At 32.0% G+C, this 27,395-nt stretch overlaps 1 protein-coding gene across 1 annotated transcript; it reads left to right on the top strand.

The window, feature by feature from the left end:
* Positions 1-1,230: 1,230 nt before the first annotated feature.
* LOC134711208 (C1q-related factor-like) lies at positions 1,231-4,014 on the top strand. Its single transcript, XM_063571676.1, has 3 exons — positions 1,231-1,297; positions 2,290-2,304; positions 3,527-4,014. Exons 1-3 carry the CDS (start codon positions 1,249-1,251, stop codon positions 3,961-3,963), a joined length of 501 nt encoding a protein of 166 aa, XP_063427746.1. The 5' UTR covers positions 1,231-1,248; the 3' UTR covers positions 3,964-4,014.
* The last annotated feature ends 23,381 nt before the right edge of the window (positions 4,015-27,395 follow it).

The raw sequence follows: 27,395 nt of genomic DNA, 5'->3' as shown, positions 1-27,395 counted from the left end.
CAAAAAGTTATGACAGTACGTCATTTTTTCTATTTATTATTAACGTTACCCGTAAAAGCTTTTCTTAACAGTTGAAGGATGTTTTGCGATTTTTATATGATGAATAGTGCTGTTTCTTTTTTTGTTTGTAATGCATTTATCATTTATCCGTGTGTTACATGTACAAGGTATGAAGTTGTTTTAAATAAGAAAGAAAAAAACAACTTTGAATCATGATTGCTACAAATGTCACATGTCGTGACAGAAAAAGCTTTCATTTATCATCACTATATATATAAGTAATTTTTGAACTTTTGACCGGAACAAATAGTATAAAAGGTACAATTTACTTAACTTATTTAGACATTTGCAAATCATCCAAATTAAAGGTAAGTCTAAATTAGTAATTTTCATAAGAACTTAATTACTAGCTTTACTCTCTGTCATATTTGTTTTTTCGTAAATTAAAATTTGCATATTAGGGTGTTAAAAAGTTTTATCGTTTCACATTTTTTATCTAGGGAAGTTTCGAAGCTGAGTGTATAGAATGAGTTTTGTTCTCAAGACTGAAGGCCTTACGATGTCCAATAATGATTTAAACGAGTCATTTGAACTCTGGTGGATAGTTGACTCATTTGGCAATAATACCATACCTTTATATCTTTTTATATTCTTATGTTTTGTTAATTTAACAAATAAGTAAGACTGCAATTTTCAGCAAATTTAATGGTTTTGAATATATACAGATGATAACTTTTTATGTTTTTAGAACGTTCCTTAAATATATAAGCATAATTCGTTTTACCCTTACCTGAGCAAACCATCACTGTTTTGTATATAGTTTGTTTTTTTATTTGATTTTTTTGTCATAGGAGTTTCAGTTAATTTCGACTTATGACTTATGACTGTTATGATTTTGAATATCCAATTCGAATCCTTCGCCTCACGTTTGGTTCCTTCTGTATGTAAATGGATCCTTTTCTGAAAAAAAGGTAATGTCTTTGAAAAAAATTACTTATAGGGCATATTTTGTAAATTTTGAAAAAATTGTTAATTAATTTATTTCCTATTTAATATGCATATTCACAACAGTTTTAGGCACTATTGAATTTAGGGCCCACAATTCATTTCGTACTATTTTCTGTGTAGATTCAAATTTTATAATTTGTATTTCTTCGTCCATTTAATCTTAACATAACGTTTGTTATACAGACTGACGTATCAAGCCGGTCATTGTTTACTTTCAGGATCAACCATCAATATACAACAATGTCTGGAACTGCATCATTTGCCATTCTGGCTCTTTGTTTTATTTCTAGTAAGTACCAGTTTATTTTCATATCTACTACGGTAAAACATATCACCTCAATGTTTCATTAAAGGTATATAAGAACATTGCATACGATTCCGAAATTTTATTGGCTGTGGCATTCCAAAAGCGATCTTTCATTTCCGTATTAAATGCAACATCTTTCATGAACGTGATATCCGTACCTTTGTCAGAACAATGGAATAGAATATCAAACATAAAGCGTAAGACAACTAGTTATTTCATGGTTGCAACATAAAAATTTAATCATCAGAATACAAAGATTCTTGTAAAAGAATTGAATATGTGCACATTTATTTGTATGACACGCCATACAAAATGTGCCTCGGTCAACGCTTTAACGTCTAAATGAAATTACAAAAAGAAACATTCAATTCTTAAATAGGGTTTACATTGTTGCTGTATTGACAAAATATTTGTATATGAATAAAGAAGATTGTTACTTCACGATTATGAGAAACAGCAAAAAACAACACCACCTAGATACAGGCTGCTGACTTTGGACAGGCCCCAAACCCTCCTCTAACATAGAGCAATTGTGTAACAGTATAATATTTGTACAATCTATAAAGATTCGTTGCATAGGGTTTAAATCATCGGATCGATACAAATCAGAAACACAAAAGTAAAGGACGGACATTTAAGGGAATTAATACAACAGAAAAGACACAGAGTACAGATTTGAGAGTACTCGAAGTGACTGACATTTGGTTAAAAGCTAATAACAACTTATAAATCAAAAATCATGTATCTAGAAATTGTATATGCATTACAAGCTTGAAAAATAGTAGGAATGTGTTTTGTTTAAACGTTTTCAATGAGTTTATTGTTAAAGATATGATAATGTAAGGACCATATGATATCTTCTATTTATCTTTTTTTTTAATTGGTAAGCACTTTTATTCATCAGTATAATGCAATTGTTTTGCCTTTTATTTCACCCAAACTTTGTTTAATATTTTGTCCGTTTTTTGTTTCAGGCCAGATAGTATCAGGTAATATATATTATTATATAAACGTATAAATGACGTATATACGGCTTTTTTTAAGGGCTCAAAATAAGTTTCTCTGAATATGTATATTATCACCTACCAAAACATATTAATTAAATGTTGGTGAACATTGCATATACAAGATACATATTTTGAAATCCTTCACAGTTTTCGTTAATTTTTCTCATGTTTCGGAACATTTCTAAAAATATATAGACTACTCATCGATGTTGAATGAGAATGCACTATGCTAAGTGGCATTGATCTGCAACATAAAACACGATGTTATGCATTCATTGAATCCTTATTTTCAAAATAGTTTTAAAGAACCTAACATTTTACTTAATGTCATGTAGTGGACGACCAATTATCACCCTCAAATGAAAGCACTGAATATTTCATAAATATACTTATTAATTTCGGTTTTGCTTTTATCATGTTAATATAGGACGATAGTAAAAAATCATTCTCATTCATATATTGGTAAAATATAGAATTTTACTATATTGTTTGGAATTTTCGTTCTAATGACGGAATGTGCATTGGATTTTTAAATTTATACATAACACAATGACAAAGGATGTAAAGATGTGATTTATGATGAGAAAGAACTTTAAGGGTCAAATTTTGGAAATGGCATTATATATTTCTATTATTTCATTAATTTTCGTGGATTGCAATAAACATCATTTGCTCGTGGACATTTGATTTCGTGGTTATACCAAGATTTAATTATTTTATCTTTTCCGAACACTTCAATTTGAGTTTTAACTTATACAATATTCATATACTGTAAACCGGGAAATATCGCGCCGTCTTTATTTCCCTGTTTACAGTAATGCTCACCACGAACTATAATGAATTCACAGTATAATGCTAATTAGTATGCACTTTTAATATTTTATACAAATTCAAAGAGGAGCATAACTAAAAGTTATTATTTATTATTTTTAATTTCTTTAAGTATATATATGTTTATTTAAACTTTATTTGTACTATCCAGACTTTGTTCTAATTTTACATTAATGTGATTATACAGTATATGATAGCTACGCAAAACCAACATTTTAAAAATTCGTATAGTTACTTTCATTCTGATTTAAAAAAAAAAAAGCATTATATTATTACTTTGCAGTAAAACAAGTATCAGAATGTTCTTTTTTTTTGGTTATGCACTTGTCTAACTATGCATATATGTGATACATAAATCATTATCCATTTTAAGCTTACAATCCAGTAGCCTTCCACGCTAACAGAGGGTCACCAATGAGAGTTATAAAAGGCAATCAAAACAAGGCACATATTGTGATATACGATGATGTGAAAACGAACGTGGGCCTTGCGTACAACTCCGCCGACGGCACATTTAAATGTCATGAAGACGGACTATATTCATTTAGTTGGACATCTGACGTACCAAAAGGTAAACAGTTTGACACAGTATTCTTATTGAAACATAAAAGTAGTCAGCATGGTGCAAAAATAACCGGGAATAGAGCAAGTGCTATTGGAGTCAGTGATTCCGTACAGTCCACCAAAAACGTAGTCGTTGACATGAAGAAGGGTGATACTGCATTTATAAAAACAATTCCTAATGCTGCAAATGTTCTCCATGGTGATTTGAACTCATTCTCGTCCTTCTCAGGGTTTAAGATTCTTTAAATAGAAGGAGAACGAAAAACAGTGGTCTGAAATAAAATCAAAATATTTTCATGAATGTGTTGTGTTAATAATATGTTTTGTTAAAAGTATATAGTTATTGATGAATAAGATATTTATTTAATACTTTTACATTGATAGTTGCATTGTTATTTTGTTTGCTTTTTTCCCCTCGCTTAAATTGGTGGAAACTGTTGAAACCCTTCAACCAATATTGAAATGATGTTTATATATAATCGCATGTACACATTAGCACATAAGCAACAGATAATTGGACGCAAGTAAAGAAGCTTAAATTGGGGTATAAAAGGTAATATAACAGCAGATTAGGGAGACAATAACAGACAAACAACTAAAAATTTCACAAAAATTAAAGGATCCAGCAACACTAACCAGATCTGAAACCGGCGGTAGAGCTTATATGCTTCGGAAGGGTTCTCCTTTACTAGTGACACTCGAAGTTTTGTTTAGATAAAGGCAACAGTAGTGTACCGCTGTTCAAATTTCATAAATCGATAGAGAAAAAAACAAATTTGGTTAAAAAACTTATATAAGAGAACTACGATACAACCGAAACGTAACACTGACAGAAACGAACTATAATGTAACAATGGCCGTTTTTCTGACTTGGTACAGGGCATTTTATGAAAAAAGGGTGAGTTGAACCTGGTTTGGTGACATGCCAAACCTCCCGCTTTAATCGTAGTGTTAATTTTAACATTAAAACGACAACATTACACGATAGGGTTACAATAAATAAACTGATGAATGGGAGAAAATATAGGACAGAGAAACAAACAAATAATAGCCATCAAAAGGTAAATCACAAGGAAACAGACAGTTGTTTTCAATCGTTTGATATATCTGAACCTTTTGCCATTTGATAAAGGAATTTCTGTTTTTTATTTTATTGCATTTATTATTATCGTTATTTTTGTAATTTTACGTTTTTAAAATTCATATAAGCTTACGTCTGATATGTGGACAAGTGGTTGTAGTGATGACTTGTGGAATAATCACATGGTCATCTGTGAAACTTATATTCTATCAACCAAATCTTTATTGCCTGCGCAAAACTTTTGATGATATGACTTCGCCTTTACACTAAAGAACACCTGGTTTCATATTTTCTATTTAAGAACAAAAACCATCTACTATAAAATAATAAGTTAATTCAGATATAAAACGCAATTCAAAGCATAGCGTACACTCCATACTAGGGAAACATTGTGACATCCCTATGAAAGAAAGGAAAGTCAACAAGAGGAAAGGAAAAGCCATTTAAAAACAATCGATCATAGATTGACGTCTTTAACACACGAACTTTCTTCAAACAAATACAATAGGATTTACTGGTAATTAAACTGCAGAGTTTCCGACTAGCATATAGATATACGTTGAGGTTAAAGAAACATTTTATTAAACTTTCCAAATTAACTACTGTTTAAATTCATCCCCTTATTGATTACATATTATGCAATATCTTAAAAACGGCAAAACAATAAACCCCTTATTATCACCATTTGCTTAATATTGTTTTCGTTTTATTGGTTGTTCATGGCTGTGGATATTGTAATGGTGAAAGTAGAAGACAAAGTCAGTGGATTGCTGCATTCTAATAAAGTATCCTAAAGTTTAATTGCAATACTTTATGCCATAGAGGAGATGATTTGCTGAAGTCTTTGTCTGTTCTTCCAATCCTCTATGAAATTCAGAAAAGAAAAACCACGGTATAATTTATTTTTCGACGTGTATCTCAAAAGTGTAGTAGTCAATGTAGAGTTATCTTTCTTCAGCTAATACATATATAAAAATGTATTATGATTGCCTATGAGACAACGCTTCACGAGAAACCAAATGAAACATTAATTAAAAACTATAGGTCACCGTATGGATTACAACAATGAGCAAGGCCCATACTGTATAGTAAGCTTAAAAATGCCCCGAATTGACAAATGTAAAACAATTCAAACAAGTAAACAAACAGTCTTAGTAATGTACAAAATAATGAAAGAAAAACAACTATCAGTGGACGTGGTCGGGTACTTGTACATTCCAACATCAAAAATATAATAAGTGCATATATGTTAGAAATCGCAGCTACTGATAGTTAGTTCAATGCAATATATTGTAAACCTTAAATGGGTAGGGGTTTTAAAAAACAACGAACCCAAGACAATGCAATAACTGTAAATTTTTGTTAAAATAATATAAGAACTTGATTTACCGTTTGTTTCGTTACCTTGATTTGACGTTTCTTAATTGATTTGCGATATTTGAACATCGGGAAACAAGCTGATTATAGATACCATCATAATTTTTTTTGTCGCCTTCGACTGTAAAACATTGAAATACACAAAATACCATGTGTTACCCTAATTAACTTTTTTAACTTGATAATTATAACATATTAATTCTTATTATTTTGACACATCTAATAAGAGCGATTTCAAGTGTCGGAGTAAACAATCAGTATAAAAAATGAACCATGTGGCTTTGTATGCTCGACACTTCTTGAACACTTAAATGAGAGGAAAAAAATACACTAGGTCCATCTCAATCTTTTTTTTTTAATAAAGGGATTTGTTTTTACTTATATACCTGGTTTGTGTTAGGTATGATGTGCTGAAAAAACCCCCAAAATATCAAAAATATCGAACTTCAAGGAAAATTGAAATCGGAAGGTCCATTCGAAAAAAATTTAGCAAAATCAAAGGCTCAAACACATCACACGAATGGAAAACAATTGTCAGATTCCCGACTTTATACAGGCATTCTTTATGTAGAAAATAGAGGATTACACCTGGTTTTATATCTAGCTTCAACTCTCCCTTGTTTATACACGACAGTCGCACGCTTAAATTTTTTTTATATTGACGACAATATGAGAACAAAACAAACAGATATAAATGAGAAGACATGTCAAAATTTGGGGTACAGTAGTCTGCATTGTGTGATTATCTTATTCCATATAAAATAAACAAATATGTAAACAAAGAAAAGCAACAATGGCATATAGATAACGCCATTTTGACTGAACAAGCAAAACCTAAAAACCAAAAGTCATGAAAGTATTAGGAAACGATCTGCTGGACCAGTGAAATTCTTTTTTGTTTTGTTTTAATTACTTCAAGCAATGCCAAATATTTCGTGAATACCAAAAAAAATCAGTTATTCACTGGCTTCATTTATAGCAATGATCTATTAAAACCAGTCCCCTTGTGGTAATCATATTTACATTGAAAACAAATGAAAATATGTCCGTTCAAGCAACCCTTGTTTTAGAATGACCCAAGTTTGAAAATTTAAGCTAATCCAAACTGTATGCCAATAATGCAAAGAATAAAATACAACAACTTTTATCGAAAATTGAAATCCTTTACCCGTCCAAAAATTTAGCAAATGTGAAAAGAAGCTATTCAAAATAGTTTGTCATCGAGCGATGCGTAAGATATTGAATAGGAATTTTCAAAGAAATGAGAAAACATTTTCTGCCTTCCATGTTTGTATTGCAATAGCCTTTGTATGCTTTTTTCACAACCTATCTGGAAACTGGGATCTCTTGTATGACATATTGTATTTTACAAATTTATAAGATATTTATGGCTGGCACGCTAAACATTTTTTTCGCACTGATTAAATTTAGAAAATTCATGTTTCAATAAGATTATTATTTGTCCAAGACCACTTTAACGGACAGAGAGACAAATGATATTATAACGATGTTCAAACAATAAAAAATTAAATTCGGAACAAGGAAAATGTTAAAGTATTTTGCATTCTTCATATTGGTATAACATATTTTGATGTCTTTTCTTTCACTTTACTGTGGGTAATGGTGAGGAAAAAGCGATAATAATCTGTTTTGTTGATACATAAATCATTCATTTGATCACGATTGAAATGGAATTTGACAGGTATAATTGCACGGCAATGACTGAATATATCATTTTGTGATATCTTGGTCTATATCACACATGCCTGTTTAAAGTTGAAGATTTTATCATTAACAATTTTGTTAAAACGGTATAATTTTCTAAAGAGACATATATTAAGTCTACCCTATAATTTTATCAAATTATTATGTGGTTCTTTGAACAAGAGATAGGAGTTTTAAAACTATCATTTTTATCGATAAAATTGACAAGAAATCAAAAATTGATAACAAAGTAGCGACCAATGGCGATCAAATATGGATCAATGCATAGGGGTAACAGATTTGTTCTCACGAAGCTAGTTGGTTTATCAAAAAGATGTCCTTATTGATATTTTCTTTGTGGTATTTCGAAAGTAAAAGTTATTCGAATAATTTAAGATTATCATTGTGTGGTTTGAAATAACTGTCCGCTGCAAACAGGTGTTTAAAATGTCAGTCGGAAATAGAAGTACAGGTAATCGAATTTAAGTACAACAGTAATTGTAGTTTAAAACAAAAAGTTTCCTCAGTGATGATTATGTACAACTTTGCTATTAAACTAACTCTATAAAAATCCCTTTGTACGAGTAACAAAATATGTATTATATTATTTTTGAGTTTTAGTAAACTTATCTCAACATTTAAATTTCTTGGAAGTAAATTTCTTGGAAAACAAAAGGTTTGATTGTAAAATCTGGATCCAAGATGGCTAGCAGTATAATACAAGAATGCAGTATGATAATATTGTTTCCAGTGGTTTTGAGGGTTCTGGGACACATTGGCTTTTTCTTATTTTTTTATAACGGTTTTGGTTTGTTATCAGTGTAGGAAATTATAAGTTTTTTTTGATAATGGACTGTAAAATTCAGTTGAAACTAGCTTCTGAATTTACGCATGCATTAATGACAGTTGCTGTCCATTCGTCTGATGTGGGTTATAATCTGATTTTGCCAGTTGTTCATTTTGATTGTTTTGAAAGTTCTTTGGAGTTCAGTATTTTTGTGATTTTACTTTTTAAATATTGAAGTAATCCTTTGAAATTTCAAACTAGATTAATGGTTATACACAAAATATATGTGACACAACTTCCTCTTTATGCACGATGTTTGATTACTGGTTGCGTAATATTCAGTGGCAAGTATTTCATTTATATTCAGAAGAAAAAGAACAATTATAATTTTTCGATAAGTAGTGCAAATTGGGTTGACCGGAATAAAGGATAAGCATCGCTTCTAACAGAAGGGCTTGTGAAAAGTAAAATCACAGAAATACTGAACTCTGAGGAAAATTCATTTCAATACCTGCCCTATTTAATAAAAATCAAAAGAGTTAAGTTTCAAAATTCATTTTTAATTTTTAATAGGGCAGATATTTTGCATTATAATAGGCAAAGTAAACATTAAAGATCTCTAAAAAAGTAAAATCACAAAAATACTGAACTTAGAGGAAAATCAATTCGGAAAGTCCATCGTCATATGGCAAAATCTAAAGTGTCGTTGAAAAGGTTCATTTGCCAGCAAAAATCATGGCAATATCTCTATCGCGGTTATATTTAGAACGCTTGATTTCGGATTGAATCGCCAGAAATCTGTCTATCGAGAAATAATTTAGCACATTCTGGATGTATTGCTGTGTGTACAGTCAATGTGGTACGGTAGAACACTCTGATACTGTGATTGCATCTTTACATTGTGATTACAAAAAAATACAGCATGAATTGAACATACTTTCCCAAACATGATTTAGGTTAGAAAAATATGAATTTGCATGTTGTTTGACACTGAATTTTAAGCAAACGACAATCAAATAATATTATCGTACGTATTTATACAACAGTAACATGTGAATAACGGAAACAAGATTAAAAAAAAATACACCAAAATTTATTTTAACATTGCCTAAAATGCTGCCAAAAAAGGGATATGTTCTTAAGTCTAACGCAATAGCAGATTCTTGTTATTCATGACTAAAAAAGAGAGAAAAAAAATAGCGTTCCTTAATGAGTAATGAATTTGACAAACTTCTACACCCTTGTCGTGAATACATTGACACTGGCCCATATACTGCCATTACCCTGACCTGTTAAGTTTCACAACTTCTTATTGTTTATTTACACTTCCTGCATGCTACGAAGCAACTGGTTGTGTTTTATATTAACAATATACGCGCCTTGATTAACACCTTAACACTTTAACAATGTTGTTTTCAGGATAATGTGATACATCAATCAAATATTTGTTTTGTTACTTGAACTTCATCTTAAAAGGTCTCATTTGACAGACTGTAAAATACATTTAACTGCCATTTTTCAGAGATGGTTAATTCTTGCATTACTTACATAATCATTGAAATGTCGAAAAATTGTTCAATATTGAAGAACATTCGTGTTTCGGTGTTATGCTCTTTTCACATAGTATGCAGCCACTACATATTATGTCTGTTTGTTTTGTTCTAACATTGTTGTCAATATACTAGAATTTTATGCGACTGTTCAACTAGTGAGATGTTTAGCTAGCTATACAACCAAGTTTAAAACACTTTTTTCTAGTTACTAATCATGTCGGAGTATGACAGTTGTTTTCTGTTCATTCGATTTGTTGGAGCTTTTGATTTTGCCTTTTGATTAAGGACATTTTATCTAGAATTTCCTTGCAATTCGGTATTTTTCTTTTTTAAATTTTTTATCCAACCACAGTGTGGTTTCTGAAGATAATAGTATTGCTCAAATCTTTTGTGAGATCCATCTGTCTGATTTATGGTCTAGATATATAAGCCAAAAGTACATTGTCGATTTTGCCATGTGATTATGGACTTTCCAAATTGATTTTCCTCTGAGTTCAGTATTTTTGTGATTTTACTTTTTTGTACCACAAATTCTAGAATATGTCTATATTCTACTTTCCTCCTACAGATATATTATTAGATAACCTAAAGAAAATAGAATTAAAAATGACTGATTTATTAAAATTATCAATATGCCATGTAAACGTCCTGACAAATCGATTGAGATCGTATAAGCGAAACAATAGTGAAATATTTGGTTGACTCATTCTTATTCAGGTACAAACGTTAATTTACGTATTTATTAATACATGTATATAACATTAAATCAAGCAGACTTAGAAAATCCAATTGCACGAGGTCGCTATATATTTTGTTCATATTTATATCGGGGTATGTGACTGTCGGCAGTCTTCGGATGTTATCTCGATAGTTAATCAGATAATGCTGGGCTAAAATACACACGAAATTCTAATAAATATCATCGAATACAGGCATTGTTAACTGTTAATATTTGAACTATTATAATTTGATTATACGTATTAGTATGTTAAAAAGAAAAAGAAAAAGTATTTAAATTCAATCGGTAAACATGAACTTGACAGCTAATGATCCCGTAAGCTTGACAGATGGTCCGAGAACACAATTAATTCGTAGTGCATTTCTTTTAGAACATAAATGAAAATTAAAAAAATCCCACCTGCGCTTTCTCAATGAAACTTTTATAGTGTGTTGTACTACTTTTAGGACAAATTATATCAAAATTATAGAAAACTTCATCGTCTCTAACTCAAAATATGGACAATTTTATCTTTAGGGCGTCTTGAAATCTTTTGACAGGTTCTGAAGTGCTATTTTTAAACCTTTTTCACCTGGACCAAATCACTACTTTCCTTTAAAATTCTGGACCCAATTTTTTTTACAGTGTAATTTCACCCCCTTACTTATAATTTGAGGCATTAAACATGGAGAAATAAATTTGGAAGGGGTATACAAATTAATGGCAAGTAACCCACTGTTAACACTAGGGACTATATTCGTAACGAAAATCAAGGGACGACAATTGTGGTCTCGGACCAGATGACAAGAAGGGTAAGAATGAGTCCCCTTTAAGTGCATAACAATTGATCTGAGTAATACAATTTTCTAAACGCTGAAATTGAATTCTGAATGACACAAAAATATTTACGCTACAGTAGCGCATTACTAATTTTGCTTAAATTGTTTATTGTGATAAAGTTTATAACTTATTCGTATTCTTATGAGTCGGAGTGATAATCTGCGTTCAATTGATGATGAGTTTGTTTAAGTTTATATTTTTCATTTTTAACCATTAAACAAGGGTATACTGAATCGCAAGAAATCATGAAATTATATAAAAAAATGTCTTTTTTAAAATCTTATTGTGCACGTAAATCCCAATTGATGGACGCCGAAATCGAACTAGGTCAACGATACGTAAAACGCAGATGATAGTTTGGCCCCAAAATAATACTAGTGTAATTCAAACAGGAAAATCAACGGTGTAATCTATATGATAAACGAGAAACGTATTACACTTATGAACCACATCAACAAACGACAACTACTGAACATCAGATTCCTGACTTAGAAGAGATGCAAACAATTTCAAAACTTGTAGCGGAATTTGATACGACTGTCATAAAAGGCAAAGGGTAAGCGCTATAAAACCAGGTTCAATCCACCATTTTCTACATTTGAAAATGACTGTACCTAGTCAGGAATATGACAGTTTTTGTCCAATCTTTTAATGTTTTTATCCTTTTATTTTGCCATTTCATTAGGGATTTTCCGTTTCTAGTTTTCCTAGGAGTTCAGTTTTTTTTGTGATTTTACTTTTTTTCCATAGGGAACATAGAATCGAACTTATCTAAACGTTGTTTTCTTTATTCCAATTCGAGTCACAAGACGATTAAATAAACAAACAAGATAATCCTAAATTTTATTTTTATAGAAATGAAAAAGAAATGTATTTATGCCAGAGGTGAAACTCTGGTTAAAATCTAGGAAAAAATTATGATACAGCCTCTGTCACACCTTACCAGATAGCACGAACGGACGCCTAACGGATGAAAATAAAAGTTGTCCGTTGACAAAATTGTTATCCGTTGGGATGTACTGACCGAATTAAACGGACGTGTAACGGATGCATAACGGACACACACCGGATATGCAACGTACGAGAAACGGACGCGTACCGGACAGAACGGATGTCGAACGTACTTCCAAATGACGAGTACCGCATGAAACGGACACCTAACGGAAGCGTACCGGATAAAACGGATGGACAAGCTATACGGAAAAATCAAAGTCGACAATAATACTACATGTAAATCGCATAAATATTCAAAATGTTTCTGTGTAACTGGTTTTGGTTTGTTCTTCAAAATTCCGCCAAATGGCAGTGTCTGGCCTGAATAAGAACTGCTTGATTGTGAAGACGTGCCTATACTCTAAGATCGATTATGAAGAATAAGAATTCATAAACCTTGAGAAATAATTAGCATTTCTGACGCAAAAATGTCAATTGTCATTTATCCGTTTCAGATCCGTTCATCATCCGTTTTATTCGTTATACGTCCGATAGAAGTCCGTTTCTCGTCCGTTCAACATCCGTTTTATCCGATAAACGTCCGGTAGAATTCCGTTGGTGAATTTATCTTCCAGACCTCCAACGGATGTATAACGGACACGTAACGGATACAAAACGGACGCCTAACGGACGTTCAACGGACATTTTATCCGTTGGACGTCCGTTCAAAGTTTTGAACATGCTCAAAATTTTCCACCGGACAGAACGGATGTCGACGGATGAAGCGTACGCTTAACGGACATGCAACGGATATGGACGGACGTCCAACGGATAAGAACGGACGTCTAACGGACATGAACGGATTGAAAAAAAAATATATCCGTTTGGCGTCCGTTCGTGCTATCCGGTAAGGTGTGATCGAGGCTTTTCTGTTCGTTAATCCATTTCTATCTCAATTGGTTTCAAAAAGTCCTACTGTATTAACCATCCAGAAACAACAATTTTCATCAACCGTGGGTCATAAGTCTGGAACGATAAAAGTGAAAACTAAATATTACCACTACCACTGGTGCATTGCTTATTTTGCTTAAATTGTTTATTTTGTTAAAGTTAATAACTATATCTGAGTGATAATCTGCGTTTGATTGATAATGAGTTTTGTTGTAAAAAGGAAAAGAACATTAACAGTGAAAATGAAACAAAAGTGAATATTTGGTTACAATCAATGATTCAAAAACTTCTGTGCTAACATGAATTATCATTGATATGGTAATATTTAAAAATTAACTGTAACTTTTAGGAATTTTGGTCATCAATGCTCTTCAACTTTTATTTTATTTGGCTTTTTTTTTTTTTTTTTTTTTTTTTTTTTTTTTTTTTTTTTTTTATCTTTTTTGGATTCGAGCTTAATTGAGTAGACGAAACGCGCGTCTAGCGTCAATACAAAATTAAATCCTGGTATCTTTGATGAGTCTATTTACTACCAGTTGGTCGATGACACTGCTGGTGGAGTTTTAATTCCCCGAGAGTATCAACAGCCCAGTAGTTCTGTGCTGACATGAATTATCATTGATATGGTAATATTTATAAATTAACCGATTATAAAATTTGTTGAAACTTTAAAATACTTAGGCATTTCTACCTCAGGGATAAATTAGCTTAGCTGTACTCGGCAAAACTTCGTATTCTATTTGGCCTTTTTAATTTTTTTTTGGCCCATAAGCAGATAAAATGGACATTACCAAAATAAAGCAGATTCTAATTTTCTGATCTTAGGATTTGAGACACAGATAATATCAATGCTAAATAAAAGGTAAAAGTCCGAGTCAGCCTTTTCCCACCATTTTGCTAAAATCGAATATCTCGAAAAGAAGTTTCATCACCTATCAATAGTTTTAGCTAACTTTCTTCCTTATTTTATGCTCTGTGGGCTTATGTTATCAATATTGAATTATAATTTGTCTTTGGATTTTACCCGACAACATCTTTAACAAGCAAAAAGCTTACAAAATGTATAAGTTATTCGGTTTTAGCAAGTTTATGGGTATTATTGCCTGCGGAATTCGATTATAAATAAATTCCAGCATGTTTTAATAGTTATATATGTATGTTACAATCATTGAACTGAAATGATTTAAAACATTTCTACAATCATTTTTCCACATTTAGTTGAATAGACGGCGGAGGAAATGACCACATATATTCAAATAAATAGACTTTCCAAAATTTTATGAAACTTAATCCTGTTGAAATTTCACAAATAACGTGTTGTGACCTATCAAGTCACATTTTCCTTCTTTGATCGTAGTAGTAAACAAAAAAATAAAATGTAGCGACTTTAAACTACTTATTTTTGAAACTGTATCCAAATTTTAATGGAACAAGCGCTTTGAACATACAAATTAAACGATTCTTTCGATATTGAATAGTCATCAAGCATAGATATGTACAAAATTCGATTGTTCGGGAGAGGTGTGGTTAGATATTTATTTTAAAATTGTTATTCAATATTGCATTAGATGGTCACAGGATATATAGGATATGCCAATAGTCTGAGGTGAAAATTAGATATATGTCGACAATATGTCGCATAATAATTACTACTGGTAAACTGAGAACCTTTTATAAATAATACCGTTGTCATTTTTTTAATATTGGTTTTGTCAAAAATAGCAGAAAAACAGCGCTTTCCTCGGATACGTACGAAGTTAATATATACAGACATCAAAAGTCGACTGGTGGTTCCAGTTAATTATGAACATTTTATAGTTTTCTTCAAAACTACGTGTTTTTTTTTTTTTATAATTATGTTAAAATTGATAAATAAAAGTGAACGACAAAGCTTATTTTTTGCAAATGCTAAAAAAATTGTCATAAAAATGTTAATATAGTTTCGTAGTAAATTAATACTACGGATATGTTATTTCTCCCATGATGTGATTTACCATAGCTTTGAAATAAGACTAATTTTGTTTCATTTAGCGATTTTTTTCTTCTTTTAATTTTAAATATTCCCAATCTAAAGCAACAATTTTCACTTAAACTAAAATATTTTAAAATATTTTTTGTCAATGTCAAATTATATAGATTATTTCAGGTTTTTTTTTGTAAGAGTTATTTTTGTGTAATTGTTTAATCTTATTTTGCAAATTTCGAAAAAATCTTGAAAATAATTCCACTAGAAATGATGACAAACATTTCCGATATAAAGATGATGTTCTCTCACTAAATAATTCAAAATTAAGTGACTATGTGGAAGTCAGTACTTACCCGACCAAAAACTAAGGGTGATTACAGGTGCTCCGGAAGGGTAGGCAGATCCTGCTCCATATGTTTCACCCGTCGTGTTGCTCATGTCATTACAAACCCGATATCGTCTGTGAAACGTTTATTCCAAAACGACCAACCAACTAGTGATGGATTTTGTAAAATTTACGAAGAGATGATTTTAACTTCACCATTTGGAACTCTTGGTTAAATAGATTCCTTGTGAGCACCAACCCGCTATGAAGGAAACCATGATAGGACATACAAGCTCGGGAATATCGTATCAATTGTGAGATATATACTTTGTATGCAAGCGCTGCTGAATTGTTGCTACATTGAAATGGAAAGTTCACAATTGGGAAGCTGAAATCATCTCTTTTTTCGTAAAGGTTTGTTTTCAACCGACTCTCATAGTCAATTTCTAGATGCAAGTCAAGATATGAGGCCGACTTAACTGTATATGTTGTATCCGTTATCATCTCTAGTTCGATGGGATAGATGCGTCAAAATAGTCATCAAATTTTGAATTATTTAGTGAGAGAATATCATCAGTATAGCGGAATGTAAAGTTAAAAGATATTGCTAAAATCTTATCTTTCCTTCTAAGAAGTTTCTATATCAATTCAACCTCATAATGAAAAAAAAGAGTCTACAAGAAGAGGGGCATAATTGGTTCCCATTGGAATGCCGACAGTCTGTTGAAGAACACATCCTTCAAACGTAAAAATATCAAGAAATCAAGCATCTTAATAATGTCAGTTTCAGAGAATTGTTTGTTTGAATCAGAGTGATTCTTTAAAAAGTAAGATTTATCCCTTCACTAAGTAATCTAGCGTAAAATGTACAATATGTATGATTTACATAGGAAATTAACCTTATTGTCTCTTTTTCAATTGTTCAACAACCTTAAAACTTTAAACCCATAACTTTATCCATGGATATATATAGTGAGATAGATATAGGAAGATGTGGTGTGAGTGCCAATGAGACAACTCTCCATCCAAATAACAACAGATGTCTACAAATCCTTGCATTCACTGAAAATAAATTTTACTTTTTTTCTAGCGTGACTAAAACAAATTAATATCGCTTTTACGGTTTATGACTAAGAAGAAATCTTATTTAGATTTATTGTTAAAGTTTAATGTGAAGTTAAGTTTGATATGAAGTCTCGATAAACATTCTTGAAACATAACAATTGGCTACAAAAGAATCTAGAGGCTCGAAAGATCCAGTGTCGCTAACCTGGGTCTGTGTGTAGTTTCCTCCATTGATACTCTTCAATATTGCAGACTGACATATGAAAATAAGAAGATGTGGTATAATTGTCAAGGAGTCAATTCTTCATCAGACATCAAATGACATAAAAGTTAACAAATATAGGTCATAGTACGACGTTCAACAATGAGCATAACCCATACCTCATTGACGGCTATAATATGCCCCGCAATAAAAGCTCTCTCTTTTTGAACATGTATTACTGATAAAAGAAATCAATGTATTGTACAGAATCTATCTTCTTTAGTTACCCGAAGCCCAAAAGTACTAAAATCATCATTTAAGGGAAATTACTCCGGTAAGAAGACAATTGAAAATCCTTTCACATACTCTGACCTGTAAGTAGATATTATCTAGTTGATAATTTTTGTTTTTAACGTTTTTATCTATTTATCATGGTTTCAAAATAATAGACAAACCCAAAAGGGTAGAATATATCATTTTAGAGCCACAACAGTTAATTGAATATTTGTGCAATTTGACTTGTTTGTAAATTTTGTCTTTTTTATCATTTTTTGCCTAAAAAGTTTCCATCTAAAGTTTTCAAGATGATGGTCAAAAACGCAAAAAAATCAAAATAACGTCATCAAAGGGCAATCACTCTAATAAGGAACTAACTGACAATTCAAGTCATGCAGACCTACGTGTAAATGATATCGTGCTGATCATTTAGAAACCTAAGTTTATGTATATGTTCCAGACCGTATGAGTATTTGGACCGTACGCGTACGGTCTGGACCGTATGCGTACTGTTTCAAAATACGCATACGGTCGGACCGTACGCGAACGGTCTGACTAAATATAGAAGTTGGTCAAGTTTATTTAAAACAAATGCATGCAATACATCAACATAACTCAAAAAATGCATATTCAAAGGAACTTGCATGAACAAAACATGTTAATGTAAAAAAAAATGACGTTCCTTGTGAAAGCAAGTGTCACCTTGAGCGAGAATATCAATTCCTTGAGCGACAATTCTAGGATATACAATTAAATAAATAACTAATTTTATTTGTCCGCTTATTCACTTTACCCATTTAATTGTAATGATAAGAACTAAAACTAAAGATTTTGATAAATGTATTTTTTAAAATTTAACCCATATGATCCCCAAACACGTATGTTCAGCTGGACCGTACGCGTATACTCATACGGTCCGACCGTACGCGTATGGTCGGACCGTACGAGTATACGTATACGGTCCGGACTGTACGCGTACGGTCCAAATACTCATTCGGTCTGGAACATATATATATTATGATTTTCAAGATAATAGGAAAACACGAAGAAAAAAAATATTCATCTAAGTGAAGTTACTCAAATTTTCTCTATCTTCAAGTTAACATAGTGGTTTTCACAAATGTTCATTAAGAATTATTAGAAAATTTTGGGCTAATTATGATGTTGAAATGAAAATATCTATCAATTCCTGGCTAATTATTCAAGGGCAAATATTTCAGGCATAGTCAGCTAAAGGTCAGTAGTCATTGCAACGATACTGACACGATTTATAACGATACTTTATATATTGTCCGATATAAATTTTGAAATTATAAAGTTTCAACTCCCTCAGAAAAGGTTGACCTGACAATCATCATGTTTTTTGCATTAATAATGATTAGAAGACAATAACAATCAAAACCAAGGAGTAAACAAAGACTAACAAAACCAAAGGACATTTACATCAACAGTTATAAATAATAATAAAACAACACGAATTCCACAACAAATTCTGTTTAATCATGATATTAAAATAAATATACGAATAGACATGGATATTTTTTCAGAAGCAACACTTCAATGCAAACTAAGGCTAGTCAGTTCATCGGCACAAACATGATTATCACTGATTAGAAATGATACTTCATGTTATTTAGTGCCAAATAAATATATAAAATTGTATTTAAAGACAATATTTATATTAGACAACTTTACATGTAGCAATTTTGAGAATTAATATTTCTACTTTCATCATGGTTTTCATAAGAAGGTCGTTAATACTCATTAGAACAATTCTGGTTAATTATTTGTGTACTTTAATTTAAACTGTAATTGTACTGCTCCTCGGTGCGTCTTTATTGACAAATAAAAAATGTTGTTGTTGTTGTTGGATAATTATGATATTAAAATGCAAATATAAAAAAACCTGCTGGCTAAATATATCATGAACAGTCAGCATAATATCACCTTAGTTGTAAATCAATATTGACAAGGGTTTATAACGAACCTTTCTAAAATTGTTCGTTTATAAATTTGTAAAACTAGTAAGAAACTTTGCAAAGTTGACATGAGATGGAACTGACTATGTTTTATATACTTTTGGTTGTAAAAAGAGGGACGAAAAATACCAGAGGTACAGTCAAACTCACAAATCGAAAATGGCTATGGCCATGGCTAAAAATGAAAACAGACAAACAATAGTACACATAACACGACATAGACAACTAGAGAATAAACAACACGAACCCTACCAAAAACTGGGGGTGATATCAGGTGCTCCGGAAGGGTAGGCGAATTCTGCTCCACATGTGGCACCCGTAAAGCTTTTTATCTGCTTTGGTTCTTATTTACCAATGGCTTTCCAATATTCGGTTTTACGTGTTTCTGATGAAGGTAAATCCAGAAATGCGCTTCAAACGCATGAAACTTATAATATGACATGTTGTTTGATTTTTATTAAGATATGTTCTGCAAATTAAAGTTGATATAGCTGAGACGATTAGATATGTTGGCTCGTAACATGACACCAACAAGTCCTACAAAAATGTTCCTGAGGGATGTTTTTGTTACTTTCATTCATCTCACTCATGATCTGCATTCCCTACTAAATATTGCATCAGGTTTGGTTCAGGAATACGCTATATTAAAGTGGAACACCTCTTTTGACTCCCAACAACCAACCACGTTACTTGATTTACCTCGTCGAATATTCTTATAATATCTACATTTTTGCAAAAAGATGAATTGCCAAATTCAGTGCTCAATAGTAGTGATGTGATACTCACCAAATCGGCTGAATTTATCTAATTGGTGTACAAACCTCCGATTTTTAAATAGACATAACACTTGCACCATCATGCCTGACCTCCATGTACCTTATAATCAAGCTACACTCTTCAAGCTTTTTCCCGAATAGCTGTATAATTCACTTTACAGATCAGGTCTCGACCTATAATCCTTTTGACTTTGATGACAAATTCGAATTACTCTCGTCACAAAATATCAACACAAATAAATAACATTTTTTTCAATTCATTATAGGACTGGGTCACTACTGCTGCTGGTGAACTACCTGTATCCGAGGCTGCTTTCAACAGCTCCGTCGCCAGTGCTTCAATACTGATATGATTTTATTACACACTTTTCTGACATTTTTTTTGCGGATTCCCTTATATTTGATTAGAAAACTAAGAAACTAAGATTCCAAGTAATTAAACTCTTTTGTATTCAATAACAATTTATCAAAAACTGTGTCAGTATGGGAATTTTTTACCTTTTTTTTTTAACATTTTGTTCCATGAGAACATTTTCTATCTGATGCAAAAATATGCTACTCAGTCCAGTGTGTAATGCATTTTGTATATTCTCACATTTCGTTGAATTTCGAAATACTTCGGATTTTCTATCCCTAATAATATAATAACTCAGCTGTATTTGGCAAAACCTTTCGGTATTTTAGGTAATCGATGCTCTTCAACTTCATAACTTATTAAATTGGTCTCTATAACTTGTTTTATTTAAGCGGCATTAAAAACTCTTTTGTAGAAAAAAAACCCAAACGCGCATCTGGTGTACAATGTTGTAATGGTGGTATCTATGACGAGTTAAAAATATTACATATATTAATTATAATTCAATAATTTTCTATCCAATTTATTCTTCCTATTACAAATATAATTTTGAACGTAAAAATGTTGTTTACTATGACGGTTATATGATATTCAGTCATTTCTGTTGTTTTGTTTCCGTTAATAATAAGCTTTGTTTTTAGGTCACATGTGTCTGCCGTTCTAGTATTGATGTAGTACCCTTGTTAACATCCCCATCCTCTTTATACTTTGACCTCGGTATCAATACTTTGTAAAAGTTAAAGTTGATATGTTCCATATTGGTTCAATAAAAGTAGAATAACAAAATATTAATTTCCGATTAAAAATTCAAAACTGTAAGACCCTAATCAAATGGCGAAATCGAAGCTCAAAAACATCAAACAAATGGATAACAACTGTCATATTTCTGACTTGTTACAGGCTTTTTCTTATGTAGAAAATGGAAGATTGAACCCGGTTTTATAGCTAGTTAAACCTTTTACTTTTTTTTGTATGACAGTCGCATCAAGTTCCATCATATTGACATCGATGCGTGTACAAAACTGAATTCCATTATGTATTTAAAAATTGAAAGCTATACTTCCTTCTTTGTAAGTAAACAGGTCAAAATTAGAAACTTTCATCGTTATCTGTTTTTGCATAGTTCCGTAAAAATACCTGTATGTAAGTAATCTGTCACTTAATAGTCTGATCGCGGTATAATTTCTAATGCGAGAAAGCGACACCGGTTATCATTCATTTAATTTGACATCTCAAAGATGATCTAATATTTCAAAATTAATCAAGCAGTTGTTATAAAATAGTCTGTTTCTATGAATGTTGGCGTTTGTTTTTGTTGTAACATTGTTTTCTTTTAATTGATTTATGACTTTTGAACAGCGTTACACTACTGTTTTTTTTTTATCCTTGTTACCACTATCAGATTTTCCTCGGAATTCGGTATATTTGTTATTTTACTTTTTACACTCACATGTGTTATTGCTGTGTTATTAAAAGACGAGTCGAAGTTCTTAGGGACATTGTAATGATAAAGTACATTATCACCTCGATAAACATATTCATCTATATGATTTCATAGATTTGCCAACTCTATAATTTTAAAGGGAACTTTTCGCAATAAGTACTCGACTGCCAAACATTTGATGACGGTTTTGCTTATTTGGGACATCATGCTTGTACTCTGATGATGTGTTTGCTTTTGGATTCGATATAAGTATGAAACGTTAATAGTTCAATGCTTGGTACACATGGTATACACACGCACACGCAAACTTGTCATTAGTTTGATTTCTGTACACGCCAAAACGTATTGTCTAATTTCAACAATCTATTCAGGTAAAGCTTTTCAAATCTCACTTACTTACCACTACAGATACATCATACATTTACAGTATAAATAGCTCCTTCTTATTATTAGTGTAAGCAATAAACACTAGATAATTTACATTGTCTGCTGTCTTAAATTGTTGTATACAAGTTTTCATTTAGCAAACACAGAATTTCAGAAGGTTTGAAGTTTTTGGCCGTTCATTAATACATGAGAGGTTGTGAAATATATATTAAAGGAATGATTCTTGTATCTGAAGGACTGCGTCTGATTTTATTAGAAGTGAATTATTCAATGATCGTTTGTAATAGTTTGGTAAGTTATGTTAGAAAAAAATCAAAGCTATTTTAAAGGTAAAATAACAAGCATACCTAACTCCGATGAAAATTCCAAACTGTGAGAACCTAATCAAATGGCAAAATCAAAGCGTAAAAACATCAAACGAATGGAAAACAACTCTCATATTCTTGACTTTGCTGAACGGTTCGAACATTTAGAAACGATCCGCTTGAAGGTCAGCCAACTTATGTTTTTGATGTATGTTTCAATACTCCAATATTCTAACATCTTTTAATTTAATTCAATTCGACACTGTATTAATTTGACGATGACCGTCACGAATTGGTTGACCAATACGAAATGATTTACGGTCACCATCAACATTTTTCGCACCGCGGGTAAATTATCACGTTGTGATTGGTTTAACGCCGTCACGTGGTGACACCCTATGAGACCGTAGGGGGTTAGTAAGTTTCATGGGGGGTTCGTGACGCGGTAATGGTGACGTCATATATTAATGTTGTTATGTTTCGTTGTTTATTTTACAACAAAACGCAGCAGAAAAAGTCTAGCGTGCGATAAATTCGTTATACGGTTAACTACTGACCCCCTACGGATCCATAGAGGGTGAATAAAATCCATAGGGGACTCGGCCTCCGGCCTCACCCCCTATGGATTTTACTAACCCTCTATGGATCCGTAGGGGGTCAGTAGCGAACCATATAACTTATATTGGTTGACCGAAACGATAGAGTTAACGGCCACTGTCAATATTTGGTCAACTAATACAATATCTATAATTTTACTAATTGTCACATTTTGATTGAGTGTGGATGCATATGGCGGATGTTGCAGGTATACTATGAGACGCTTACTCTGTCGACGCATTCATGTTATTGAGTTTTGTTAAGTTTTTAACTTAATTTGTCTTCTAAATCGATTCATGAAAGGACAGTGTATGATAACAAACTTCAAACCTAAGGGAATACGTGATAAGAAGCTTTCCAAAACAGAATTAGAAAAATGAGAAAATAGGGGGGCCAAAAAAAACGGGCCTTATCGTACCTTGTCCTTTGAACATCGGTAGATAAAGGCAGCAGTAGTATAACGGTGTTCAAAAGTCATAAATCGATTGAATAAAACAAACCAAAACCGATGGAAACATATTAACTATAAGACGAAAATAAAAGAAACTACTGTTTCCTTAGTTTACTTACAGTCATTGCGTAATACATAAAACGCTAAACTCTAGCTCATGTATTTAAGGTCTTCAACATTACCCGGCCATCATCTTTCATACTTCAGAACTATTTGTCATATGAATAATATTATGTTTTTATTAACCCGATGTCGTTCAGATGTTTTGGTGTGCATTGCTATTTATATCGACCAAGTGCTAGTAAATGATAACACTTTTTTTTAAAGTTATGTGCGTCTGAAATTCATTGTGATGACCCTCACCGTGAATGATTACACCTAAACATTTGAAAGGGATGCGTGAAACGTTGAGTTTTATGACAAACATTGCCATTTTATTTATCGCCAACATCATCTAACATCAACTTTGTCTGTGGGAGAAGGAATTTTCTATCGTAATAATTTCTTAATTCCTAAAAAAAGTATATGTTATAAATTACATCAATTACATATAATGTATTAAGCAGTGACTACAAATAACTTTCCGATTTGATTTTCCTCTAAGTTCAGTATTTTTGTGATTCTACTTTTTACATCAACTATTAAGCAGTGACTACTAAGCTAATGAAGTGCTCAAGTAATAACAGTTCACCTACATTGGTATCGCACTGGTCGCACTTAATTGTCAGTTTATTTTCAATCAATGAGTTTGACTCTCCCTCTGATATCTTTCGTCCCTCTTTTTTAATAAGGCTCGTGCTACTGAACCGTGTTTCTGAATATTTCATCATACCAAACGCTCAAGTATAAACATTCGAAAGACAGGGATACGTAAATACGCTGAATTATTAGCTATAGGAGCTGTAACACAAAAACTGGCCTGATCAACATAGCCAAATTCATTCTAGGCCAACTTTGCTCGAGGGAGATAGAACGTCATATTCATAACTATTTCGTAATTTATCAACAGGGAATATATAAGTATAAATTATGTTATACATCATGGAAATCAATAAAATAGAACAAAAGTGTTTTAATTAAATAACATGTAGCAATGGAACATTGTTCATTTATAAAAGGTCATAATTGTAAATAAATAAAGGATTCAAACAAATGCAACAGAACTTTCAAGTCATCACACGCAATGGATATTGTATTTGGAGAATAGTAAAAAAAGAAGTACAAAATCTATAACAAAATAGATCATCTTATTTGTTCAGCCAGCTAATAACGGTATATAAGGTAGCACGTATTCGGTTAATGAGCGTGCAATTATAGTGTATTGTCGTATTCAATTTAGTTCCTCTAATCAAAGGATTATTTTCCCTAGTGTCATCATTTAGAATGGCATTTTAAAATGTCACTAAGGATGATCTTGAAGTTTTGTTCTTAACACGAATTTATTAATATAAAACATGGGAAAATGTACTTTTGTCATTTATTAGGTTGATATTATTTCAATAATATTAAATAAACCTAAACAATTAACAGAATATTTCTTTCATGACTGGTCCATAGAGACAGTATTATTTAATATATTGTCGTACATTTGGTTTCGATCATACCCCATGAAGGTTATCAAGATATAACAATATTGCAAACATTGATGAACCCTTCCATATTAGAGACACGGGTGCTTGCTTATAGGGTCAGAGGAGGTCTAACAGTTTGTTTTTTTAAATTATTGGACAACACAACTCATATCAGTGACGAATCGGACAGCCTTGTATAGTACATTTTCTAATTGCTGGATTTGTTGTTGTAGTTAGGGATTCCAGACAGAGTTGGTAAATTCAAGGACGGGCACACTTAAGTTATGTAAGCCTGGCTCTTCACACCTGGGGACAGTTTCTGAGATTCATACGCAGGAATCGAACAGATCTATTGGCTCCCACAATTGTCTGGTTGACGCGTTATCACTCCACGACAGGTCCTTGCTGGTGTACACGCCAAGTAATTTTCAAAATGGGACGCTTTCAAGGATATGGCCATGAAGATTATAGTCTAACTGGATAATGAGGCATTTCTTACAGATGCGTATGGCTGTACATTTCTGTGGATGAAATCCCATCTGTCAATATTTCTACCATTTCTCTTTTCAATTGGTCGTTGGTGATATTGGTCTTTGTTTTTGGATTATTCATCTGTGTTCCATAGTGGAGCCACAACTGAGACGCCCTGTTTACCTATCTGTTTACAAGAGACGAAAACGTTTTAGGTTTCTGTTTTGCATCGGTGGTGATGATGTTTTGAATGTAATTGATGTGGGCCTGTCTGATTTTGCGTTGACATTCTAATTTAAAGTGTTTATATCTTCGAATATCTCTAGCACTCTTTGTATTGTTTGTCTTTTTAGAGGCGCGGTATTTGAGTCTTGCGAGTCTGTGTGTTTCTGGATCCATCCATTGATTGGTATGTCGTAATCGTATGAGTTTGTGTGATATGTATCTCCACAAACGACTGGACTTTGACCCGGAAAGTAATCCAACATGAGTCTATATAATGAGAAGGTTGTGCAACAAAGTCAGATACAAATAGGGTGATATCTTCCGTCTAGTTTTTCTTGTTGTAGTTTATTTAGTATGTCGACTAGCACCACGTCATGATTGCCTACTCCTTTGGTAGTCTTGTATTTATTAACAAGGACCGGATGGCTCGTAAGGAGGAGGATATGTTCAAAATGTGTTCTCCTCTTGTCGGAGTGCTGACTCCGCAATGAGTAGCTATGTCGAGCTAATCGGGGTTAGATGAGTTGAAAAGTGAAAATATTATATATGAATGAATACACGTTAGTTTTCTCGTTTGAATTGTTTTACATTGTCTTATCGGGGCCTTTTATAGCTGACTATGCGGTATGAGCTTTGTTCATTGTTGAAGGTCGTACGGTGACCTATAGTTGTTAATGTTTTTGTCATTTTGGTCTTTTGTGGATAGTTGTCTCATTGGCAATCATACCACATCTTCTTTTTTATACCTTTCGTATCTTTTGTCATAGTATTTTGTAGGAAAAATAACTTTTATAGAAAAAAACCCCAGATAACAACAATTTATATTGTTTTGATATAAAATAGCATAAAACAACATGTCAATGTTATTGTCTTTGTATCCGATACATGTTTTTATTGTTATCAATTAATTAATAACTGTTGCCAATACTGCTAGAAATTATCAAATCATAGTTTGACGTCTACATTTTACGTCACTGTTATTTTGATATCACATTTGATACTTGTTAAATAGTTTGTTATACAAATTGTGAACAATAGTAGGTGATAACGAGACATTCACACTTTCTTATATTATGACACGAATTCTAGACATAGTGTATGTCCCTACAAACCTATAAAAGCCTGAAATGGTAGTATTTGGACACAACTCTACTGAATCTTACTCGATCTTTCTGGAGCAGCCTGACCTTTACTTGAAATTACTTGACCTCAATTCTAACCATACTCGACTGTACTGGTTCAAACTCGACCTTAATCTGGACCATATTAAAAAAGTATTGCAGTTTTGAATTCATTTTCTTATTGATTTCATCTATTTTCATACAGCGTATACGATATT

This window comes from Mytilus trossulus, chromosome 1 (genome assembly GCF_036588685.1).
Source record: "Mytilus trossulus isolate FHL-02 chromosome 1, PNRI_Mtr1.1.1.hap1, whole genome shotgun sequence".
In the NCBI taxonomy this organism is placed as follows: Eukaryota; Metazoa; Mollusca; class Bivalvia; order Mytilida; family Mytilidae; genus Mytilus; species Mytilus trossulus.
The sequence above is the reverse complement of the archived record's forward strand: the minus strand, read 5'-3'. Positions and strand labels throughout refer to the sequence as shown.